This window comes from Micrasema longulum, unplaced genomic scaffold (genome assembly GCF_059751315.1).
Source record: "Micrasema longulum isolate JH-2025_06_02 unplaced genomic scaffold, ASM5975131v1 h1tg000116l, whole genome shotgun sequence".
In the NCBI taxonomy this organism is placed as follows: Eukaryota; Metazoa; Arthropoda; class Insecta; order Trichoptera; family Brachycentridae; genus Micrasema; species Micrasema longulum.
In genome coordinates, this window is record NW_028277322.1 from 92,142 (window position 1) to 111,404 (window position 19,263).

Here is a 19,263-nt window from a genome sequence, read left to right on the forward strand (position 1 = left end):
ATTTGGACATAATCAAACATTAATTAAAAATTTTTTAAAAAAATAATTTGTTTGCAGTCGAAAATGTGTTCGCACTTAGGACCCTAAGATATTAAAAGATAGACTGCGTGCATAATATAAATCTCTTATATATAATACTTTTTAAATGGAACACGCCATTATTTTGTTAGTTTAACATGAATACGAACATCTTCATACATATGCTGGTTTGACAAATGGAATATATGTATGTTTTTCAACATTTGTGCCAATATTATTCCAAAATATACCCTCATGTATCGTCAATCGTTGCTCGCTTGCATCACAACTGATGACGCACGCAGCGTCTTATAATATTCTGCATTTGCCGTAACGTCTTCATCGTTCCTTATTCCGCACCCGGCGATGCATGGGGCACCGCATTTCTAAACCAAACATTACATAAAAGCGAGGCGATCGGTCTAACGCTTCAAGTGAAATACGGCAATTCAAAAAACCTTTACAATCTCGTTAGTCAGAATTTACCTGAGAGTAGTCATCGAGTCAAAAACACTCGTCTAGAGTTCTGGCTCTATTTCACTGTATCAACTGTATTCTTCATCGGCTGGAAAATAATTTTGAGAAAGGAGAAGTGAATCTCACCCTTATCAATAAAGGTAATGTATGTATGCGTAGAATTATAATATACAGAAGGAACGTAGAATAATATTTGAATACGACTGTGTCCAAACATTCTTCTCTTCCGACAGATGGAAAAATAATTTAATTTTTCAGAAATGCATTTGCTGCTTACACACGCATTTGCTAATTACACATAAAATGTGATCCCATCCTGTTTCTTTAAGATCCCAACATTATTTCTACACTTTAAAACGTGGCTAGTGTCTCAGACTCACGGATCAAAGGTCCGTGCTTCGAATCCCAGTCCACCTCGACTTGGTTTCCATTTTCTGACGGTGAGTTATTTACATCTCGGGGCGTCAAATGAAATATTTGGGTAAATCATACGTACGCAAATATATCTTTTTACCCTAAAAAAAAACGACACAAAACGGCATAGTTGAATTCAAATCGGGAGTTGCGTACTGAGCGACGTCTACAACGAAACTTATGGGTCGAAACGTAAAACTACTCTTTTAAGAGTAGTTAAGTCGCCTTCTGTTTGACGCGCGTGTGCGGTTTCTGGACTATTTTTAATTCTATGACAACAGGTGTACAATATGATAACCCTCCGAGTTGACTTATATCGACAAACATCGATAAATCTTCTATCGTCTTTGTCATACAAATAATTGTAGTTATTTTCTGTGCGCTGTTTGCTTGTTTCGATGACTTCCAATGAAAAAATAAGCATTTTATGCAAATTTTTATTTGCATTGAAAACATTAAATTTCGAAGCTATCTTTATATTGGAATAACTAAACAAGATATTGTTGAAATAATATTATTATTATTATTATTGAGTTTGTCAAAATTTTTGTAGACAAGGACTAAATTCAACTCCCTGGGAAGCTGTTAATATTTACATAAAACAACAGAGATTTACGTTTTAGAGAAAGTAATATAGAAGTCTAGGCATTTACAGGGCTTATGACTATGGCTGGTTTAAGTGACCACTTTACACACGGTGTAACATTCACCACTCTGCCCATATTTGATACGTTGTCTTGCCCGAACGTCGGCTTGACTTGTAAAAATACTTTTCATTGATAATTAGGTACCTAGGTATTTGTTTATGATTAAATTCCATAAGTAATAATTATTAATATTCAAATATTGAATCTAAGTAGGTACCTATTGTCCTTAAAATATAGCTTGATTAGAATGACATTTGTCAGAAAAAGTGACGACATAACTTTGTAGTAACGTCTAAGGAGTGATTTATTGACACACGGAAAATCGTTCGTATTTGGCGTGTTAATTAATTTTTTTAATACAATGCTTGACATATTATGGGAATTTTTCGGGATAGATCTTCCGGCTTTTCGTAGATTTCTTCGCGACTAAACAGTGTGGGATGAAGTTGGATTGGCATGGTTTAGCTCAACGTTTTTGATCTTTCGTTTTTTTAAATATATTGTATACTATTATTGTTTTGCCCTTGTTTGTCTTTGCTAAATAGTTTTATGTTCTTTTTGTTCAGTTTCTTACATTTATGTTTCTTCATGTAACTGTTGTAATTGGCTTAGGCCGTATATATATAATAAATAAATAAATCAAAATAAATATATAAAATCAGCTTTAAAACTAAAAAAAAACTAAAATAAACCTACAATAAAATAAATAAAATAACTTTGTTTTTAACCACTATTTAGTGGTTAAAAACTATATATATATTTATTTTATGTTTTATATTTATTTATGTTTTATATAAAATTAACCTAATTATTAACGACGTTCTTACAAGGTTGCATTATTTAGCAAAAACGTTAGAGATGGGACAAATTAATAATTGTAAATTGATCGAATAAAAAAATAATTAACTTGATCTTGTTCATGAAAAAAGTACAAATGTCTTATTTTTTGGTGAATAATTGTCTTACACACTATAATAGGCTTGTTTTTGCGTTTTTATATCAATTTTCGGAAACAGAGTTTCATGTTTGCGTGAAAAAATTGATAAAATCGATTTGATCGGTACATGATCAGTGATCAGTAATTTCTCCATTGACATTCGTTTGGCAGCTGTCATTTTAACTCATGTGTGGCTATGCGGTAACGGATGTCTACCTCGGGTAAAAAACATTTAATAACTCTCTTATTTTTTTAAATAACCAACTCATATTTTTTGTAATCCTTATATGGACTTTTTTACACAAAAATAAGGAAACATTTTTATAAAAAATGCACGGGCTTTTTCTATAAAAAACAATTTCTTCATTTTGTAAAATAAATTAAAACAAACGAAAGAGATGCCAGTATTATAAGTGGTTTATTAAATTTTATAAGAAAGAGCACGAGAATATAGCATATCAGAAGACCGACAAGGACACTATTCGTTAGGGGCGGAGCTTGAGTGACCGAGAAAACAATACCGAAAGAGCACGATACAGAATTATACCACTTGTGGGACAGAGAACACATCAGTCGCGTGAAGTTTTTTGTAGTATACTGTGCTGACGCTGTATTTAACACACCGTGTTCCCGAAATGTTTCTACAATTTATTCACAATTTATCTGATTTAAATTATTTTTTGACAATTCTTGATGGAATTTCATTGTAATGATGTAATATTTACATACATTTACATATAAGTTATTAATCAAAAATACTTGGTACACTTCCACTCATTTCCACACTTAAGATAATATTTTGATTTCTATAAATCATCCTTACATTGTATAATATTCACCAGTCTGAAGATGTCCATTAGAGGATGAAAGCGCTAATTGGTCAAACAAATAAGTGGAAGTGTACCCAAGGAAGTGTGCAAAGTTATTTCATTTAAAGTGTTCAAAAAATTTGTTCCTAACTAGTTTTAAAAAACGTGTTTACGTTGTCATTTTTGTGTATGTTTAATTATGATTTGATTATATCACGTATTACGTACTATTATTTTATTTCTTACAAGTTTTTTTTGCTATTTTTTTAGGTTTTATTTCAATATTATTCTAAGAATATGTTTTAACAGCGTTTTTATTTATTCTAATAAAATCTAGTATTTATTTGCAATAAAAATTTGATATTCTTTTTTGCATTCAAATAAGAGTTGTATTAGCATAGCATACTTTCTAGTCTCCCGGTTGATCTATTTCCGCTAAATTCAGTCGTAAGTGTAATTCGGAATTCAGTCGACAACCAGACGCGGGCGGCAGCGCTTGATGGCGGGATTTTAAAAGGAATGAACACAATTTCTAACTTTATTTTGCATAAATATGCTTTAATTTTATATTTTTTATGTAATATCTTTAAATAAAGATCATTTTTAACACATACCATTGTAAATAATTTGGTATTTTAGCTTACATTTCAAAATATCTCGACTTATGCTTGTGGTCACATTGTGTTACACCACCGGCTGCAAAGGGATTATTCAGCACAGTCTTTTAAGAGTTAATCAAGCTAAATTTTAAGAACTATAGGTACTTCTTAATGATTAAATTCCATAAGTTAAAATTATTTCAATATGCAATCTAAGAGGTGCCTAGGCATTTGTTTATGGTTGAATTCCAAAACATAAAATAATTAATTTTCAAATATAGAATTGTTTTTTCCAATGTCAAACTTTGTGATATCTGTGAATTTTGTGTAAGAATCCGTTTTTCAAAAATGTATCAAATGTCAGTTTAAATTATTTAAGCATTACTTTAGTTTAGAAGTTAATATGTAGAAATTAAGAAATTGTAACGAAATGGATCAATTCAGTATCCATTAAAAATAATTGATTTTTGTAAACATTAAAATACAAACTTGTTTAATATGCTAAAAAAACATCATTCTCCGAATTTTTCGGAATATGCATTTTAGTCAAATGCCTGGAAGTTTGATGAAAAACACATTCGCTCCCAACTTTTTCTTGATGAACAAATTGATAATACAAATTATTTACAGGCCTAAGTCGCGTAAGTTAGATTATTTTGCAAAAAAAAACATGTAAATTGGTCCACTAGTTATTGAGTCTATAAAGGACAAACATACATACATTTATTTGTATATATACCTATAATTCTTAAAATTTACCTTGATTAAAATGACAGCTGCCAAACCAATGTCAATAGTGATGGGAAATTACCGATCATTGTATAAAATAATCATGTACCGAGCAAATCGATTTTATCATTTTTTTCATGCAAACATGAAACTCTGTTTCCGAAAATTGATATGAAAACGCAAAAAAACCTATTATAGTGTTTAAATTTATTTCAACAGAGAGGGAAAAAGTTTTCGAGAAGGGAATATGAAAGTCTAGGCATTGAAATAAATTTAAATACGAACAACTCCCTAGGGAGGAAATCCAGCCAGTCTGCAAGCATTTGGACATAATCAAACTATTATAGTGCGTTTAAGCATTCGCCAAAAAATAAGACATTTATACTTTTTTCATGAACAACATCAAATTATTTATTTTTTTATTCGATCAATTTATACTGATCACTTTGTCCCATAGAGATGGGTTAGAGAAAAGGTTAGAGAACCTTTTTTTAAAATGGTGTAACCTTGTAAAAACGTCGTAAATAATTAGGTTTATTTTGGTTTTTTTTTAGTTTTAAAGCTGATTTTATTTTATTCCATTTATTTATATGTCAAGAATTGTATTTAAAAAAATTAACATGCCAAATACGAGCGATTTTCCGTGTGTCAATATAAATCACTCCTTAGACGTTACTACAAAGTTATGTCGTCACTTTTGTCGACAACTGTCATTCTAATCAAGTTATATTTTAAGGACTATAGGTACCTTATCATCAATGAAAAGTATTTTTACAAGGTAACAGCAGGCAAGCCGACGTTCGGGCAGGACCACGTATCAAATATGGGCAGAATAATGAATGTTACACAGTGTGTAAAGTGGTCACTTAATCCAGCCAATGACAGGTCATAACCCCTGTAGAAGTCTAGACTTCTATATTACCTTCTCTAAAACGTTCTTCATCTCTGTTGCAAAATGTAAATTTTAACAGCTTCCCAGGCATTTTTTTATTATATAAATAAAACACGAGTGATACTTTAATCCACAAATTTGAAATATCCAGTGACCGGTTTAAAAATAACTTTATTTAATTTACTTACATATAACTTTGAATTATGTATCCTTACCTCTGTTCTGTATAAATACATTTAACTTTTTAATAAAGATAGCAGTCTCGAAGATGTCGCGAAAGCGATGAAACCGGTCGCTGGATATTCCAAATTTGTGGATTAAAGTATCACTCGTGTTTTATTTATATAATAAATTACAATGAGCTTCCCAGGCAGTTGAATCCAGTCCTTGTCTACAAAAGTTTTGACAAACTCAAGATATTATTGATATAAAAAACAGAAAAGTTATGCCAATGTAAAGATAGCTTCAAAATTTAATGTGTTCATAAATATATAGATAAAAGATACGGCAAAATTGTCTTTAAAAAACTTACAATAAAACGTTTTTTCCGTCATCTCAACATTTCGTCATTTCTAATTACTATTTTTTTTCCATTAACGAAAATTTTCAACCCATTTTTTTCTTTTTAAATTCTTTAAGGATGTCAAACAATTTATTTTTAGTAAATTTCTTGACAGTTTCTGAAGAATCTACAGGAAATATGATAAAAATGGCTTTATTTGGAGTCTTAAATAAAAAAATGTCGGATGTAGATAAAAGATTTTATTATAGAAGACAATAATCTGAATTTTATTTCCATAAACAAAATACAGCTGCTCAAGATTATGCATGTCAACAAAAACACAAATCTCTGACAAATTCAAAAACAAATATAACTTCCAAATAATTTATAAAGTATTTTTTATTTTTTTAATTTCAAATGGCAGATCTAATATTTATATGAATTGTGGTACAATCGTTTTTTTTTCAATTAATAAAAAAAATAATTACAAAAATCCAAGCTGATATATTATAACGTTTCAGAGATCGGCCGCTAGATTGTATATATGAAATGCCGTGTAAATTAATACGTGTAAATTAATAATTAAAAAATCATGTTACAAATGGCAGAAAAAATATTTGTATGAATTCCGGTAAAACAGTTTTTTTTTCAATTTATAAAAATTATAATATCAAAAATCATAAGTTAGATATTTTAATTTTTCACAAATCGGCCGCTAGACATCAAAATAAATTCTAGTAAAAATGTTTTTTTTTTCAATTAAAAAAACAAACGAAAATCTTAGCTTATTTATATTAACGTTTCACAGACCGATCGCTTGATTGTATATATGAAACGCCTAGCGATCGGATGCCACAAACGTGTAATATTTAAAAAAAAATATATTTGTGTTCTTAAAGTTATTCTGAGTGACAGATTATTATTTTTTCATTTAATTTTCTGAGTAAATATTTATGTTTTTATGATTTATCCAAATTATTTATTTATCAAAAAATGAGAACCAAGTTGTGGTAGAGCGTGGTGCGACGCTCGGATCTTTGATCCTTGGGTCCGCGATATTAGCCGCGGGACCACAACCCGGTTCGTTATTATATTAAGATTACTCCTAACAGCAAAAAATAAATTGTGACGCTCAAAAGGGTGAAATTTCACAGTGCCCGAAATTCCAATAATTTAAATGAGGTCCGCCTGCTGGTTAATGTTGAATGTCAAATGCGGAGACAATCCGGTAGGCTCCGTCATAATTTTATACTCTATGTTTAACAGAGCGTTTTGTCTTGGTCTAATCTGTGATTTTATCTGTGGTTCTACTGTCATGTGCTGAGAGGTACGCGTCTCCGTTCAGTAGAAAATAAATACATAAATTATAGTATTGTCGGACGAGTGATCGTATATTTCACATACAAACCACCGCAAAAAGTAAGTAACAAATAACAAAATAGATTTCTAGCACCGCAAAAGGCCAGTGCCTCGATTATGAACGCTATATTCATCTGTATATAGCGAGACGGTATAATTAACTTCTGTACTATCTGTATCTACCTCGGCATATTCTACCTACTTGTCATATCGACATCATATGATCGAAACAAGCCAATGGAATGACCGCGAACAATTAGTCCGCGTTCCTTACGTCATTAACATTTAATATAATTCTCATTTATATTTTAAATAGGCTTCTGTAGTAAAAAGTGCTCACTTCAAAGCTCCAATAAATCCCAATTTAAGCAAAAAATGCTCGCTTGAACATGAATTTTGCATGACTTTTGGAAATTACATAGACGGTACGCTAAACGATTGTCTGTATGTATCTACCGATCGACTACAAAGCCGGCTCCTATAACGTCTCGATACATACACTCGAAAGATATAATAACTATTTTTTTTTTAGAGTGCTAACTATCTGACCCATATAACCTGTGTCTGACGCCTAGATACTCTTATTTGTTAATAAAAGAGAACCTAGCGACATTATTTTCACATCTAGGCGTTCGTTAAATTAAAGTGACGGTTACAGTCTGTCAATAAAGAGTAGAAACAAGGGAAGGCGCCACTGTTGTTTAAATGGCAATACTAAAAATAGAACACTTCTTCATGGACCAGGTAATTTATCAACAATATGTTGATGTGTAAAAATTGAAAAAAATACATTTTCAGGCGTTGCCTTAGTATGTAGGTGAAATAATTCAATTAGATGAATCTCACCCGCATAAATAAAGGTTTCAGCTCTTTAACTTCACAAACATCAACAGATGAAAAAAATGAAGGAATATATATGTTCAAATATAGGCAGAATGGTGAATGTTACACAGTGTGTAAAGTGGCCACTTAAACCAGCCATTGAAAGGTCATAAGCCCTGTAGATGCCTAGACTTCTATATTGCCTTCTTTTAAATGTTCTTCATCTCTGTTGTAATATGTTAATATAAACAGCTCCCCAGGGAGTTGAATCCAGTCCTTGTCTACAAAAATTTGGACAAACTCGAAATATTGTTGTTAAGCAAGTTCATTATTGTTCATTGTGATCGCTCAAATGCTTAGCATGTTTTTAACCACGTCGATAGTTATTTGTGATTGAGCTACTAGGTCGATTATCAAAAGCTGGCGCGTTCGCAAAACTTACACGAACGTATTGTGTAGTATCTGAATAAGCGTATGGTATGCACGACATACGCATTATGAAAATAATATGTCTGTTTCGCGCTCAGACGCGCTTACGAGCATGCGCAAGAGAAATACTACTATTGCTTTGAATGTTGCTAATGATATGGTAATAAAATATATACAGGATGCTTCTGCGTTCGTCTGAATTTTGTTGCGATTCTTAGTAGTAAAATGTAATAATATATATTAAATGTGTAGCCATGGATTAAAAACACTGGTTTATAAATGTATTTTTTCATTTAATCTAATCATGTGTAAGTCGATTATCTAAAGCTGGCGCGTTCGCAAAACTTACTCTAGCACATTTTTAATGTACAGAATATTGAATTAAAAACTTTCATTTTTATTTCAAGTTAGATGTGCCATGTTTTTTTTTAATCCCTTTTGGAAGAGCAACAAAAAAAACAATAAATTAAGATTTTTTTAAATTAAATAACGTGTTGCTCCCAAGAAAAATCTGCCCAAAATAGCTGCAGAAAACTATCTTTTTTAATAGGTTATTTGAAAATGAAGAACACCAAATATTTTTATAAATAATAAATGTACTTGTGTGAAAATAGACTAATATTTTTAATTTTCTTAACCCATTATATTTTTTCTATATATAACCCTCTAATAGAACACGGATTTTTTTAATAAGAAAGCATATTTGGGTACAATTTAATATAAAAAAATAATAAGTTTTTTTTATTTATTTATTTATGACAAAATACAAGGTTTTTAAACTTTACATATTACATTTTATTACATATTTTATTAGTACGAAATATTCCCAATCAGCAAAAGTGCTGGTATGAGGGGATATTATATATAATAACACAATAGTTTAAATAAAAATTCAATAAAATAACATCACATTTCACTCGTCACACGGGCTGCAAGAACTGCTTTATTTCAGTATTTTTTAAGTACGTACATGTTTTGTATATTTTTTAGATTATTAGAAAGTGAATTGTAAAAAAATATTGCTGTATACAAAAAACTGTTTCTTTTTCTGCTGGTCCCAGGTTAATAAAAGGTTTAAAATCAAGGTTTTTAAAATCAACATCCTGTAGACTTGAAGCGTAAAGCTAGGGTTTCCTAGGACAGCGGTGCCCGTATTTTAACGGCCGTAGTGAACGGTGATGCAGTGGACAGCCGTCGTAAAGGTGACTAGAGTGTGGTTTTCTAGGAAAACGGTGTTATCAACACCATTGAACACCGTTTTCCAAGGAAACCACTCTCTAATCACCTTTACGACGGCTGTCCACTGCATCACCGTTCACTGCGGCCGTTAAAATATGGGCACCGCTGTCCTAGGAAACCTTAGCTTTAGACTAATCATCTTACCTCAATGACACAAAAAAATCGAAATGTGTAACAATGCAATGCGCCATTAGTTGCGCACTCTCTTAAATTATTGATTTTATTTGTCATGTAAATATTTTTTATAATTTCCAGGATCTTTATGATCTTCAGATCTTATTGTAAGAACTATGGAATTCGCTGCAGTTAATATTAAGGCCGAACCGGAGACTGGCGATGCAGAAGGAGATATTCTCCGCACTGAGGAAGGGGCGCCGTGTCGCCATACGAGCGAGGAGCCGGGTGTCGCCACCGCGAAGGCCGAACCGGGGACCAGTGCCGACCTGCCCAGGATAACCAGTGATATCGTCATCTTCACGGAGATAGATATTGACATTCCTGACATTAAACAAGAATGTTTGGATTCCTCTCGTCACAATGCAATTGCCCCGAGTAAGTAATACTGCTTCCCACATTATCTACTCGGTGTATTCGTCTTTGGACTGTGGTTGATGGTTCGCAGAGGAACAAAACTCCTTTTGTATCAATCGTTGCCAAAATTGATGCGGCAGCGGAATTATATTGTTCATGCTATTTTTCGAAAATTTGAAGTTTATTAAAGTCAGCCATAGAATTAAGAATACTCCAGAAGGAGCGTAGAATCATATTTGAATACATCGAACCGTATCCAAAAATCTCCCACTATGCCCCACTTTCACCGCGCGCATTCGTGATGTCGCCGCGTAATGTTGCACGATGGGAAAAAATATAATCATAACACAAATGTAAGGTTAAAAAAAGCAATCTGATAATTTCTCTAAAATTTTATTGTGCACGCGGAAATATTGATTGACACAACAGAGTAGATAAGTAAAGGGTCATTTAATAAGAGTTATTGAATAAATGAACTTTGAACTTAAAATATAAAACAAATTTCATTTTACATAAAACGTATATTTTTATATCATGTGATATAATATTTTATGTTTTAAAGATAATGTCTGTCAAATGTCCACCGCAGAGTTGTTTAATCCGAGGTCCAATTTTCATTAGTTCTCTCATTAGATGAGCAAAGTAGGGAAAAAAGTTTACTACTCTGGCAACACTAACGAAATGTCCATTTTGATTTCTTCTACAATCTGACAGATGGAAAAATAATGCCATTTTTAAGTAATTCATTTGATGACAGACACATGAAATGTGATAGCATCCTGTTTCTTTAAGATCCTAGTAGTATTTCTACACTTTAAAAGGACACAACACGGCATAGTTGAATTCAAATCAGGAGTTGCGAGTTTCTTGGTAGACGTCGCTCAGTAGAGCGACGTCTACCAAGAAACTAATGGGTCAAAACGTAAACCTACTTATTTCTGAGTAGTTAAGTCGCCTTCTGTTTGATGCTCGTATGCGGTTTCTGGAATATTCTTAATTCTATGGTCACAGCCATGGGTTTTGAATAGGCACGCGTTTGTGATTAGTGACTTTCCTAAGACTACTACAAACAAACCGTCACGACGTTTCCCTGTAAAGCTAGGGTTTCCTAGGACAGCGGTGCCCGTATCTTAACGGCCGTAGTGAACGGTGATGCGGTGGACAGCCGTCGTAACAGTGACTAGAAAATGATTTTCTAGGAAAACGGTGTTAAATGGTGTTGATAACACTGATTTCCTAGGAAACCACTCTCTAGTCCCCGATACAACTGCTGTATACCGCATCACCGTTCACTACGGCCGTTAAGATACGGGCACCGCTGTCCTAGGAAACCCTAGCTTAAGAGTAAGCAAAGAGAACGCTTTATTACACTGCCTTTGCATGTATGTATCGCTTCCTTTACATACATACATCTTCTCATGCACGCGCTAATCATTATCTTCGGGTATCAGCTGGATTTGGTCATGCCGTGTTTTCCTCGTTTTTGCTCGATTTCTGCATCCATCAACATTCGCGTCGGAAATCTTTTTAGTCGTTCTTTCACTGTTCATTCGCTCAATATGCCCAAATCAACGCATACGTAACACATTTCTTGATTTAGTCGGTGATGCTTATCCCGGTCTAACATGATTAAAAGCAAAAAATTTTTTTTTTTAATTAAAAGCACGATGTAGACTCTACTAAACGTTGGTAAATGAATGTGCCAATAGCGCTGGCGGCTGCTCGTGGCAAGCGCATAGAAGGACGCTATTGGTCGCTGTGGAGATCCGTCGTGTTGTCGGGCTTACCTCATGGGCGCTGGCGAAACGCTTGTCATCGCGTCCACAATTTGGTTGCGCTTTCAGACGCTACAAGCTGCCGGAAACAGTACACGTAGTAATTAATGCACGCGTTTCTTCGTATTTTTACAGTTTGTTGGGGCCATGTGGCCTTGCGGAGCGGTGCGGTGAAAAGGAACTAACAGACCGGTTTGGATCTCAGTAGAAAGTTATAAGAATCTCCTGCCTTCCGGATCTATCTTGTGGTTTTGACTGGAGGCTGGAGATGGCCCTGGGACACTTCACTTCTTACTTTATTCGTGGTGGTTTTGCGTAATGCTGTAGCGGGAGCTTTACGCTGTGCGGAGCGGTAAGCGGCGGCGATCTAGATGACTCGGTGCTCAATTTTTAACTAAACTATTACTGGGCGGTGAGGGACAGGTACAGGTGCGAGTGGGATTATTATGTCGATGTGGGTAATATAAATATAAATAAAATTATACATAAAAATAAATAAGTATAATATCGGCGCAATCACAGTTTTATTCAGACTCTATGGCAGTAAAATATGTATCGATTTACAAAAGCCATGTTGCCTATCCCACACCACCGTACAGTACCTGTTTATCTTCCTGTTATTAGACATTAAGGAGCACATTTGATCTAAATAATCAACACCGCGTTTCGTTTGATTGTAAAATAATATCAAGTCTGATTGACTTGATTGATCGCGGCATCTTCAACACGTGACGATAAGCTAAGATAGCTTAGATTTTTAGTGTCCCATCCTACGTGAGTGTGGTTTTGTAAATAATGATTTCTCCAGAAAACCACACTCACGAAGGATGGAACACTAAAAATAAAATAAAATACTTAAACTCATTAAAATAGCATTATATCAACTCATTAGTTTACCCAAAGAAAATTTGTTGAAAATGATCCTCAAGATAAAAATATCTTTATTTAATTTACTTACATATAACTTTGAATTATCTATCCTTACCTCTGTTTTGTATAAATACATTTAACTCTTTAATAAAGATCAGTCTCGAAGATGTCGCGAAAGAGATGAAACCGGTCACTGGATATTCAAAATTTGTGGATTAAAGTATCACTCGTGTTTTATTTATATAATAAATTACAATGAACTTCCATCAAGAATTTTCACTAACAAAGTTAAATGTTTTGTTTTAGGTTTACAATCCGGTTTAGAGTGTCAAAACAAATGTCCAAAGAAGAAAAAATTGACATTGCACTTATTACTTCATAACGGTGAGAAACCCTTCCCGTGCTCAGAGTGCAAATTCAAATGTTCTCGAAAAAGTGCTTTAAAATCTCACATGTTAACTCATACCGATGAAAAACCATTCTCATGTTTGGAGTGCAAATTTAAATGTTCTCGGAAAGGTGCTTTGAAATCTCACATGTTAACGCATACCGATGAAAAACCATTCTCATGCTCAGAGTGCCAATTTAAATGTTCTCGGAAAGGTGTTTTAAAATCTCACGTATTTACTCATACCGGTGAAAAACCATTTTCATGTTTGGAGTGCAAGTTTAAATGTTCTCGAAAAAGTGCTTTAAAATCTCACATGTTGACTCATACGGGTGAGAAATCATTCGCATGCTCAGAGTGCCAATTTAAATGTTCCAGGAAAGGTGTATTCAAATCTCACGTGTTAACTCATACCGGCGAGAAACGATTCTCGTGCTCAGAGTGCCAATTTAAATGTTCTCAGAAAGGTGTTTTAAAATCTCACGTATTTACTCATACGGGTGAGAAACCATTCTCATGCTCAGAGTGCCAATTCAAATGTTCCTATAAAGGTAATTTAAAATCTCACATGTTAACGCATACCAATGAGAAACCATTCTTATGCTCAGAGTGCCAATTCAAATGTTCGTATAAACGAAATTTAATATCTCACATGTTAACGCACACCGGTGAGAAGCCATTGTTGTGCTCAAAGTGCAAATTCAAATGTTCTCACAAAAGTACTTTAAAATCTCACATGTTAACACATACCGGTGAGAAACCATTCTCATGCTTAAAGTGCCAATTTAAATGTTCTCAGAAAGGTGCCTTAAAATCTCACATGTTTACTCATACTGGTGAGAAACCATTCTCATGTTTAGAGTGTCAATATAAATGTTCTTATAAATGTAGTTTAAAAGCTCACATGTTAACTCATACGGGCGTAAAACCATTCTCTTGCTCAGATTGCCAGTTTAGATGTTCTCAGAAAGGTACTTTAAAATTACATATGTTAACACATACGGGTGAGAAACCATTTTCATGCTTAGAGTGCCAATTCAAATGTTCACAGAAAGGTGCTTTAAAATCCCACATGTTAACACATATCGGTGAGAACCCATTATCATGCTCAAAGTGCAAATTTAAATGTTCACAGAAAGGTGCTTTAAAATCCCACATGTTCACACATATTGGTAAGAAACCATTCACATGCTCAGAGTGCTTATATAAATGTTCTTATAAATGTAGTTTAAAAGCTCACATGTTAACTCATACAGGCGAGAAACCATTCTCTTGCTCAGATTGCCAGTTTAGATGTTCTCAGAAAGGTACATTAAAATTACATATGTCAACACATACGGGTGAGAAACCATTCTCATGCTTAGAGTGCCAATTTAAATGTTCCTATAAAGGTAATTTAAAATCTCATATGCTAACTCATACCGGTGAGAAACCATTCTCATGCTTAGAGTGCCAATTTAAATGTTCGCAGAAACGTACTTTGAAATTTCACATTTTAACTCATAAGGATGAGAAAACGTTTCATGTGTAGTAAAATACTTGTAAGTAAATAAATAAAGGTTAATTTAAAATCTCACATGATAACTCATTCTCATAATTTGTGATTAATATTATTATAAGGATCTTTAAATCAGGGAAGGGTACGAGATGAGTAGGTAAACGCTAGGAGGTAAACTGCAAAGTCTGTAACGATTGCAGTTAGGCCTTAACCAATCTTGGTGGGCGACTCTGCAGTTTCCGAGGGTACACCGACCAGTGGGAGGAGACGTCAAGGAGAGGATAAAATACCCCGCGAAACCAGCAGGAGTCATTCGGATATCTTGTTAGAGAGATTCAACGCAAATGAGGGTGACTTGCAAGGAAAAAGACGCCCAGGAAAAAGGAAGCATCGCCCTGGATGCCCAAAAGCGCCACATCCCATGCGCCTACTCCGATGCGTTTCTCTCACATCCTAAGTATGTAGTTTAAGTCTAATTTTTAGTTAGGTTAGTCACTGTTTAATGTATTTATAAATGTTTTTTTTAATATAGCTTAAATAGTCACAGCTTATTTCTCTTATCAATCTATTCCCCCCCCCCGCCTTATTTAATTTAAACTGAATGTAAATTAGCTGGGGCCCAATTAAGTCGGACTTTCTGTACTAAACAGCTGGACCAGTCTGAGTGGCCTTTATCCCCGAGGCTGGAGATAAAGGCCACTCAATGCAATGGCGATGGAAGCAATGTTATGCCTAAATCATCTACATATTATAACGAATAAATTTAAGTAGGTGCTTCGTCACATATTTTTATTTGGGTCACACCGGCGTTTTCTATGAAGCGCGAAAGAGCGCGTCATTCTTTTTTCTGTTCTATGGTTTTGAAAGAGCGGGTCGGACGTGGTCCGAGATAAGGAACCGGAATCCGGTAAAGCTAGGGTTTCCTAGGACAGCAGTGCCCGTATCTTAACGGCCGTAGTGAATGGTGATGCGGTGGAACGCCGTCGTAACGGTGACTAGAGAGTGGTTTTATTTTTCAAGGATGTTATCAACACCGTTTTAGTAGGAAACCACTCTCTTGTCACCGTTACGACGGCTGTCCACCGCATCACCGTTCACTACGGCCGTTAAGATACGGGCACCGCTGTCCTAGGAAACTCTAGCTTAAGTGCATAAATATAACGTTTGATATGTTCCATTAAAATACAGACGGGTGTCAAAACAATAAATCTTATTTTAGAAATCGGGTTGCAAACAGAACAACCAGTGTGTAATAAAATCTGAACGCGAAGTTTGTCCTTTTTTCTTTTGTCGAGCGGAAACAAAGGGAGACGTTCACATTGGTTGTCGCTGAAAATAATTATAAGAGGCACATCCGCACTTAAAGACTCCAGTCGAACCCTAATATAAGTGGCGTTATAAAAAAACCCTTTTCTAAACAATGTTTTTTAAAGTTCTATTCTTCAATATTTGGGGAACAATTATAAACATTGCCTTAAACACCAATAAATGTAGAAAGTCACAGGACATTAAAACGGAGAAATTACGCTAAAGAATGGTCGCATGTAGAAAGTCTCGAAACATTATGATTTAGGATCCTGTCATTGTTCGGAGAAAACGAAGAGACACTTTTAACTGCTTCTATATTTTGGTAAACAAAAATTCCGAATCCTAATCAATGCGTGCATCACATTCGAAAATTAAATTATACCATAATTAATATTATGTTAATAAAATTTGTATAAAACCACTCACCGACTTATCTGTCTACCGGTTTCGAGACGTAACCCGTCTCTTCGTCAGGACAACAACACTACACCAACATGCAAATACCACTACACACCTTCACCATAGTAGATTTGCAAATATATAAAATCGGCATGCAGGTAAGACACATGCTTCACTACGCCACCACCGAGGGTTGATGACTTAAGAAGCTAATATTTCAAAAGGATCGGAAATCGGAAAAGGAGGAAAAAGGGAGGGGGAGGGTTTATTTTTAAATATTTTTTTAATAATTTATTATTGTACTAAGTGCGTAAAGCGCTATTGTCACGTTATTCTCAATCATTGAAAATTATTCTCGTGGACAATCACTAATAGAAAAAAAAGTGCGAAGGTTTTCACGGATTCACGAAAATTCACATTTCACCACCCACCCGCTCTAGGGTGCAGACCGTGCGGTAAGAAACATGTACAGAACAGGGACAATATTATCATTAAATTAAGTATGAGGCGGCGATATATTTACTAATGCGGATAATATCCCTAAGTCTATAGGCCTCGGTATAACGAAAACCACCACAAGAGGATCTAAAAATATAAGACTGGAAAAGAAATCAAAAGCAATGTCCCAGAACTGCCGCATGTACGAGGGAATAAAACTATTTGAAGAAATGCCAGAAAGCATAAAAAATGAAATTAATGTAAATATATTTAAAATTAAATGTAAAAAGTATATATGTGAAAAATATTAGGTAGTAAATAGTGTAAATAGTGAATATAATTAATGAAAATGTACATATGAAACAGTTAATATTATAAATTAGGATACTAAGTGTATAATGGTGATAAATAATGTTAGAATAAGTATAGATGTAAATATTGTGTTGTAAATATATATTAGACTATGTAATACATAGAACTAAATAAATAAATAATAATAAAAAAAGGTAACAAATAATGTCTTTATTGAGGAGGTGGCATTTTGTGTTACATTATACCGAAATTTCTCTTCTAGCTAGTTATTTAGGAGGCCCCAGGAAGGGCCACTGTGTTTTGAAGGAAAACAGAATAAGTTTCATATTGAGACTGCGGCCGTACGCTCCAGATCCTGTTTTGGAAAGGAAGAAGATCTTAGTGATCATGGCAAGTGGGGGAATTATTTTTAACCCCCTCATATACCAAAAATGAGTATCCTCTAATTTTTTATAGTATTTGCACTTTCTAGAGCATATAAGACATGCTCAACGGATGCAATCCCGGTTCTAACGGGCTTGTTTCTTTTAGATCTGGAGGTTCAGCGACGATCTGCAAATTTCCACCTAAAAAGAAGGCGTTCCTCTGTTATTGGTGGCGTCCGTCTACTCTCAACTGAAGGAATATCTCAATCGAATATGAAAAAAATGACTTTAAATGCTCTTCTTAATGCTTGACAATCGCGATGGGAATCTTCCCCTTCAGGGAGGGTTACCTTTCTTTTTTCCCTTCAATCCGTCGGCGCTTAGAATCTTCTTGGCTTATCCCCGATCACTGGACTACGCAGTTTTTATCAGGTCATGGTAAATTTAATCAAAAATTATTTGTTTTTAATATTTTTGACTCCCCTTCGTGCTGCTGCGGATATCCTAACCAATCTTCTGAACACATCCTGTGGTCTTATCCCTTACCCCTTCTCTATGATTACCTAATGGAGCTTCTCGCTACTATCCGTGGCCCTGTTATAGGTCCTGTCGGATTTACAGATCTGGTGGCTTCTAAAAAGAATTTCGAGGCTTTTAAAAAGTTTTGTAATCATTTTGGCGAATTGATCATGTCCAATCAATTTAATCCCAGTCAGTGAAGAATTCACTTCCCTCTCTTCTCTATCCAATGAAGTACATATTATGTACATCTGGATTACTTTCTTTCAGCACAAATATACTAAGGCTACCAGATTACAGAGAGCTCCTTGGGGTAGCTTTTCTCGTTTGACAACGAGCAAATTTTCCGTGTATGTGGGCACCGCCAAGGAGACTTATGTCCTCAGATGTGGTGGGCAAGCAGTATATGCGCGCTCGTTGAATGCAACTCTGATGTAAATAAACAAACTCAAGTAACAAGTAACAATGTATACGTTTTCGTAGCATTACTTAAAAAAATATTTGGATGCCCAATTTAAAAAAATGCCTTTGTCCATTTTTGTAGTTCTGGGATATTTCAAGTTTAAGTGTTTCTTTTGTTCCTGAAATACAGAATTTCGGAAAATACGTATTGTAAAGTTTTTCTTCTTCTTTATTTTAAGATAAAAAAAAAATACAAAATTGTTACATGTTTAGTTACAAAACTATTGCTTGGATTTTTTTTTAAATTTGTTTTTTAATGAATGAGTTGCATATTTTTTGCCTTGCTTATTATGTACAAGGTAATAAGTAAGTAAGTAACTGCAAAAGGTATATTCTTTCTAATTTTTAACTAAAGTGTGAGGATCTGGTGGTGGAAACTCATATAGGAGAAGCCGGACTATTGACAGGTATAAGCAGATCTTCCGTTCAAAAAAAGTGGACTTAAGCCTAAGTTCAGGACTTGAGGATTTTTCAAAAGTATTTAAAAGACTAAGGGATTTTTTTAAAGGAAAAAACACTTGGATT

General features: G+C 34.1%; 1 protein-coding gene across 2 annotated transcripts; it reads left to right on the top strand.

The window, feature by feature from the left end:
* The first annotated feature begins 7,333 nt into the window (after positions 1 to 7,333).
* Positions 7,334 to 13,494, top strand: LOC148284478 (uncharacterized). Of its 2 annotated transcripts, XM_088239574.1 has the most exons (3): positions 7,334 to 7,443; positions 10,129 to 10,425; positions 12,315 to 12,508. In XM_088239574.1, exons 2-3 carry the CDS (start codon positions 10,164 to 10,166, stop codon positions 12,362 to 12,364), a joined length of 312 nt encoding a protein of 103 aa, XP_088095700.1. In that variant the 5' UTR covers positions 7,334 to 7,443; positions 10,129 to 10,163; the 3' UTR covers positions 12,365 to 12,508. The 2 variants fall into 2 exon arrangements, 1 of the variants encoding a protein (XP_088095700.1); XR_015824777.1 differs by lacking the exons at positions 7,334 to 7,443; positions 12,315 to 12,508 and adding an exon at positions 13,356 to 13,494 and having other exon boundaries at positions 10,288 to 10,425.
* The last annotated feature ends 5,769 nt before the right edge of the window (positions 13,495 to 19,263 follow it).

Coding starts and splice junctions, on each gene's coding strand:
- LOC148284478 (XM_088239574.1), top strand. CDS start 10,164: ATGGAATTCGCTGCAGTTAATATTAAGGCCGAACCGGAGACTGGCGAT. Junction 10,426..12,314: donor TCACAATGCAATTGCCCCGA/GTAAGTAATACT, acceptor GTATTTTTACAG/TTTGTTGGGGCCATGTGGCC.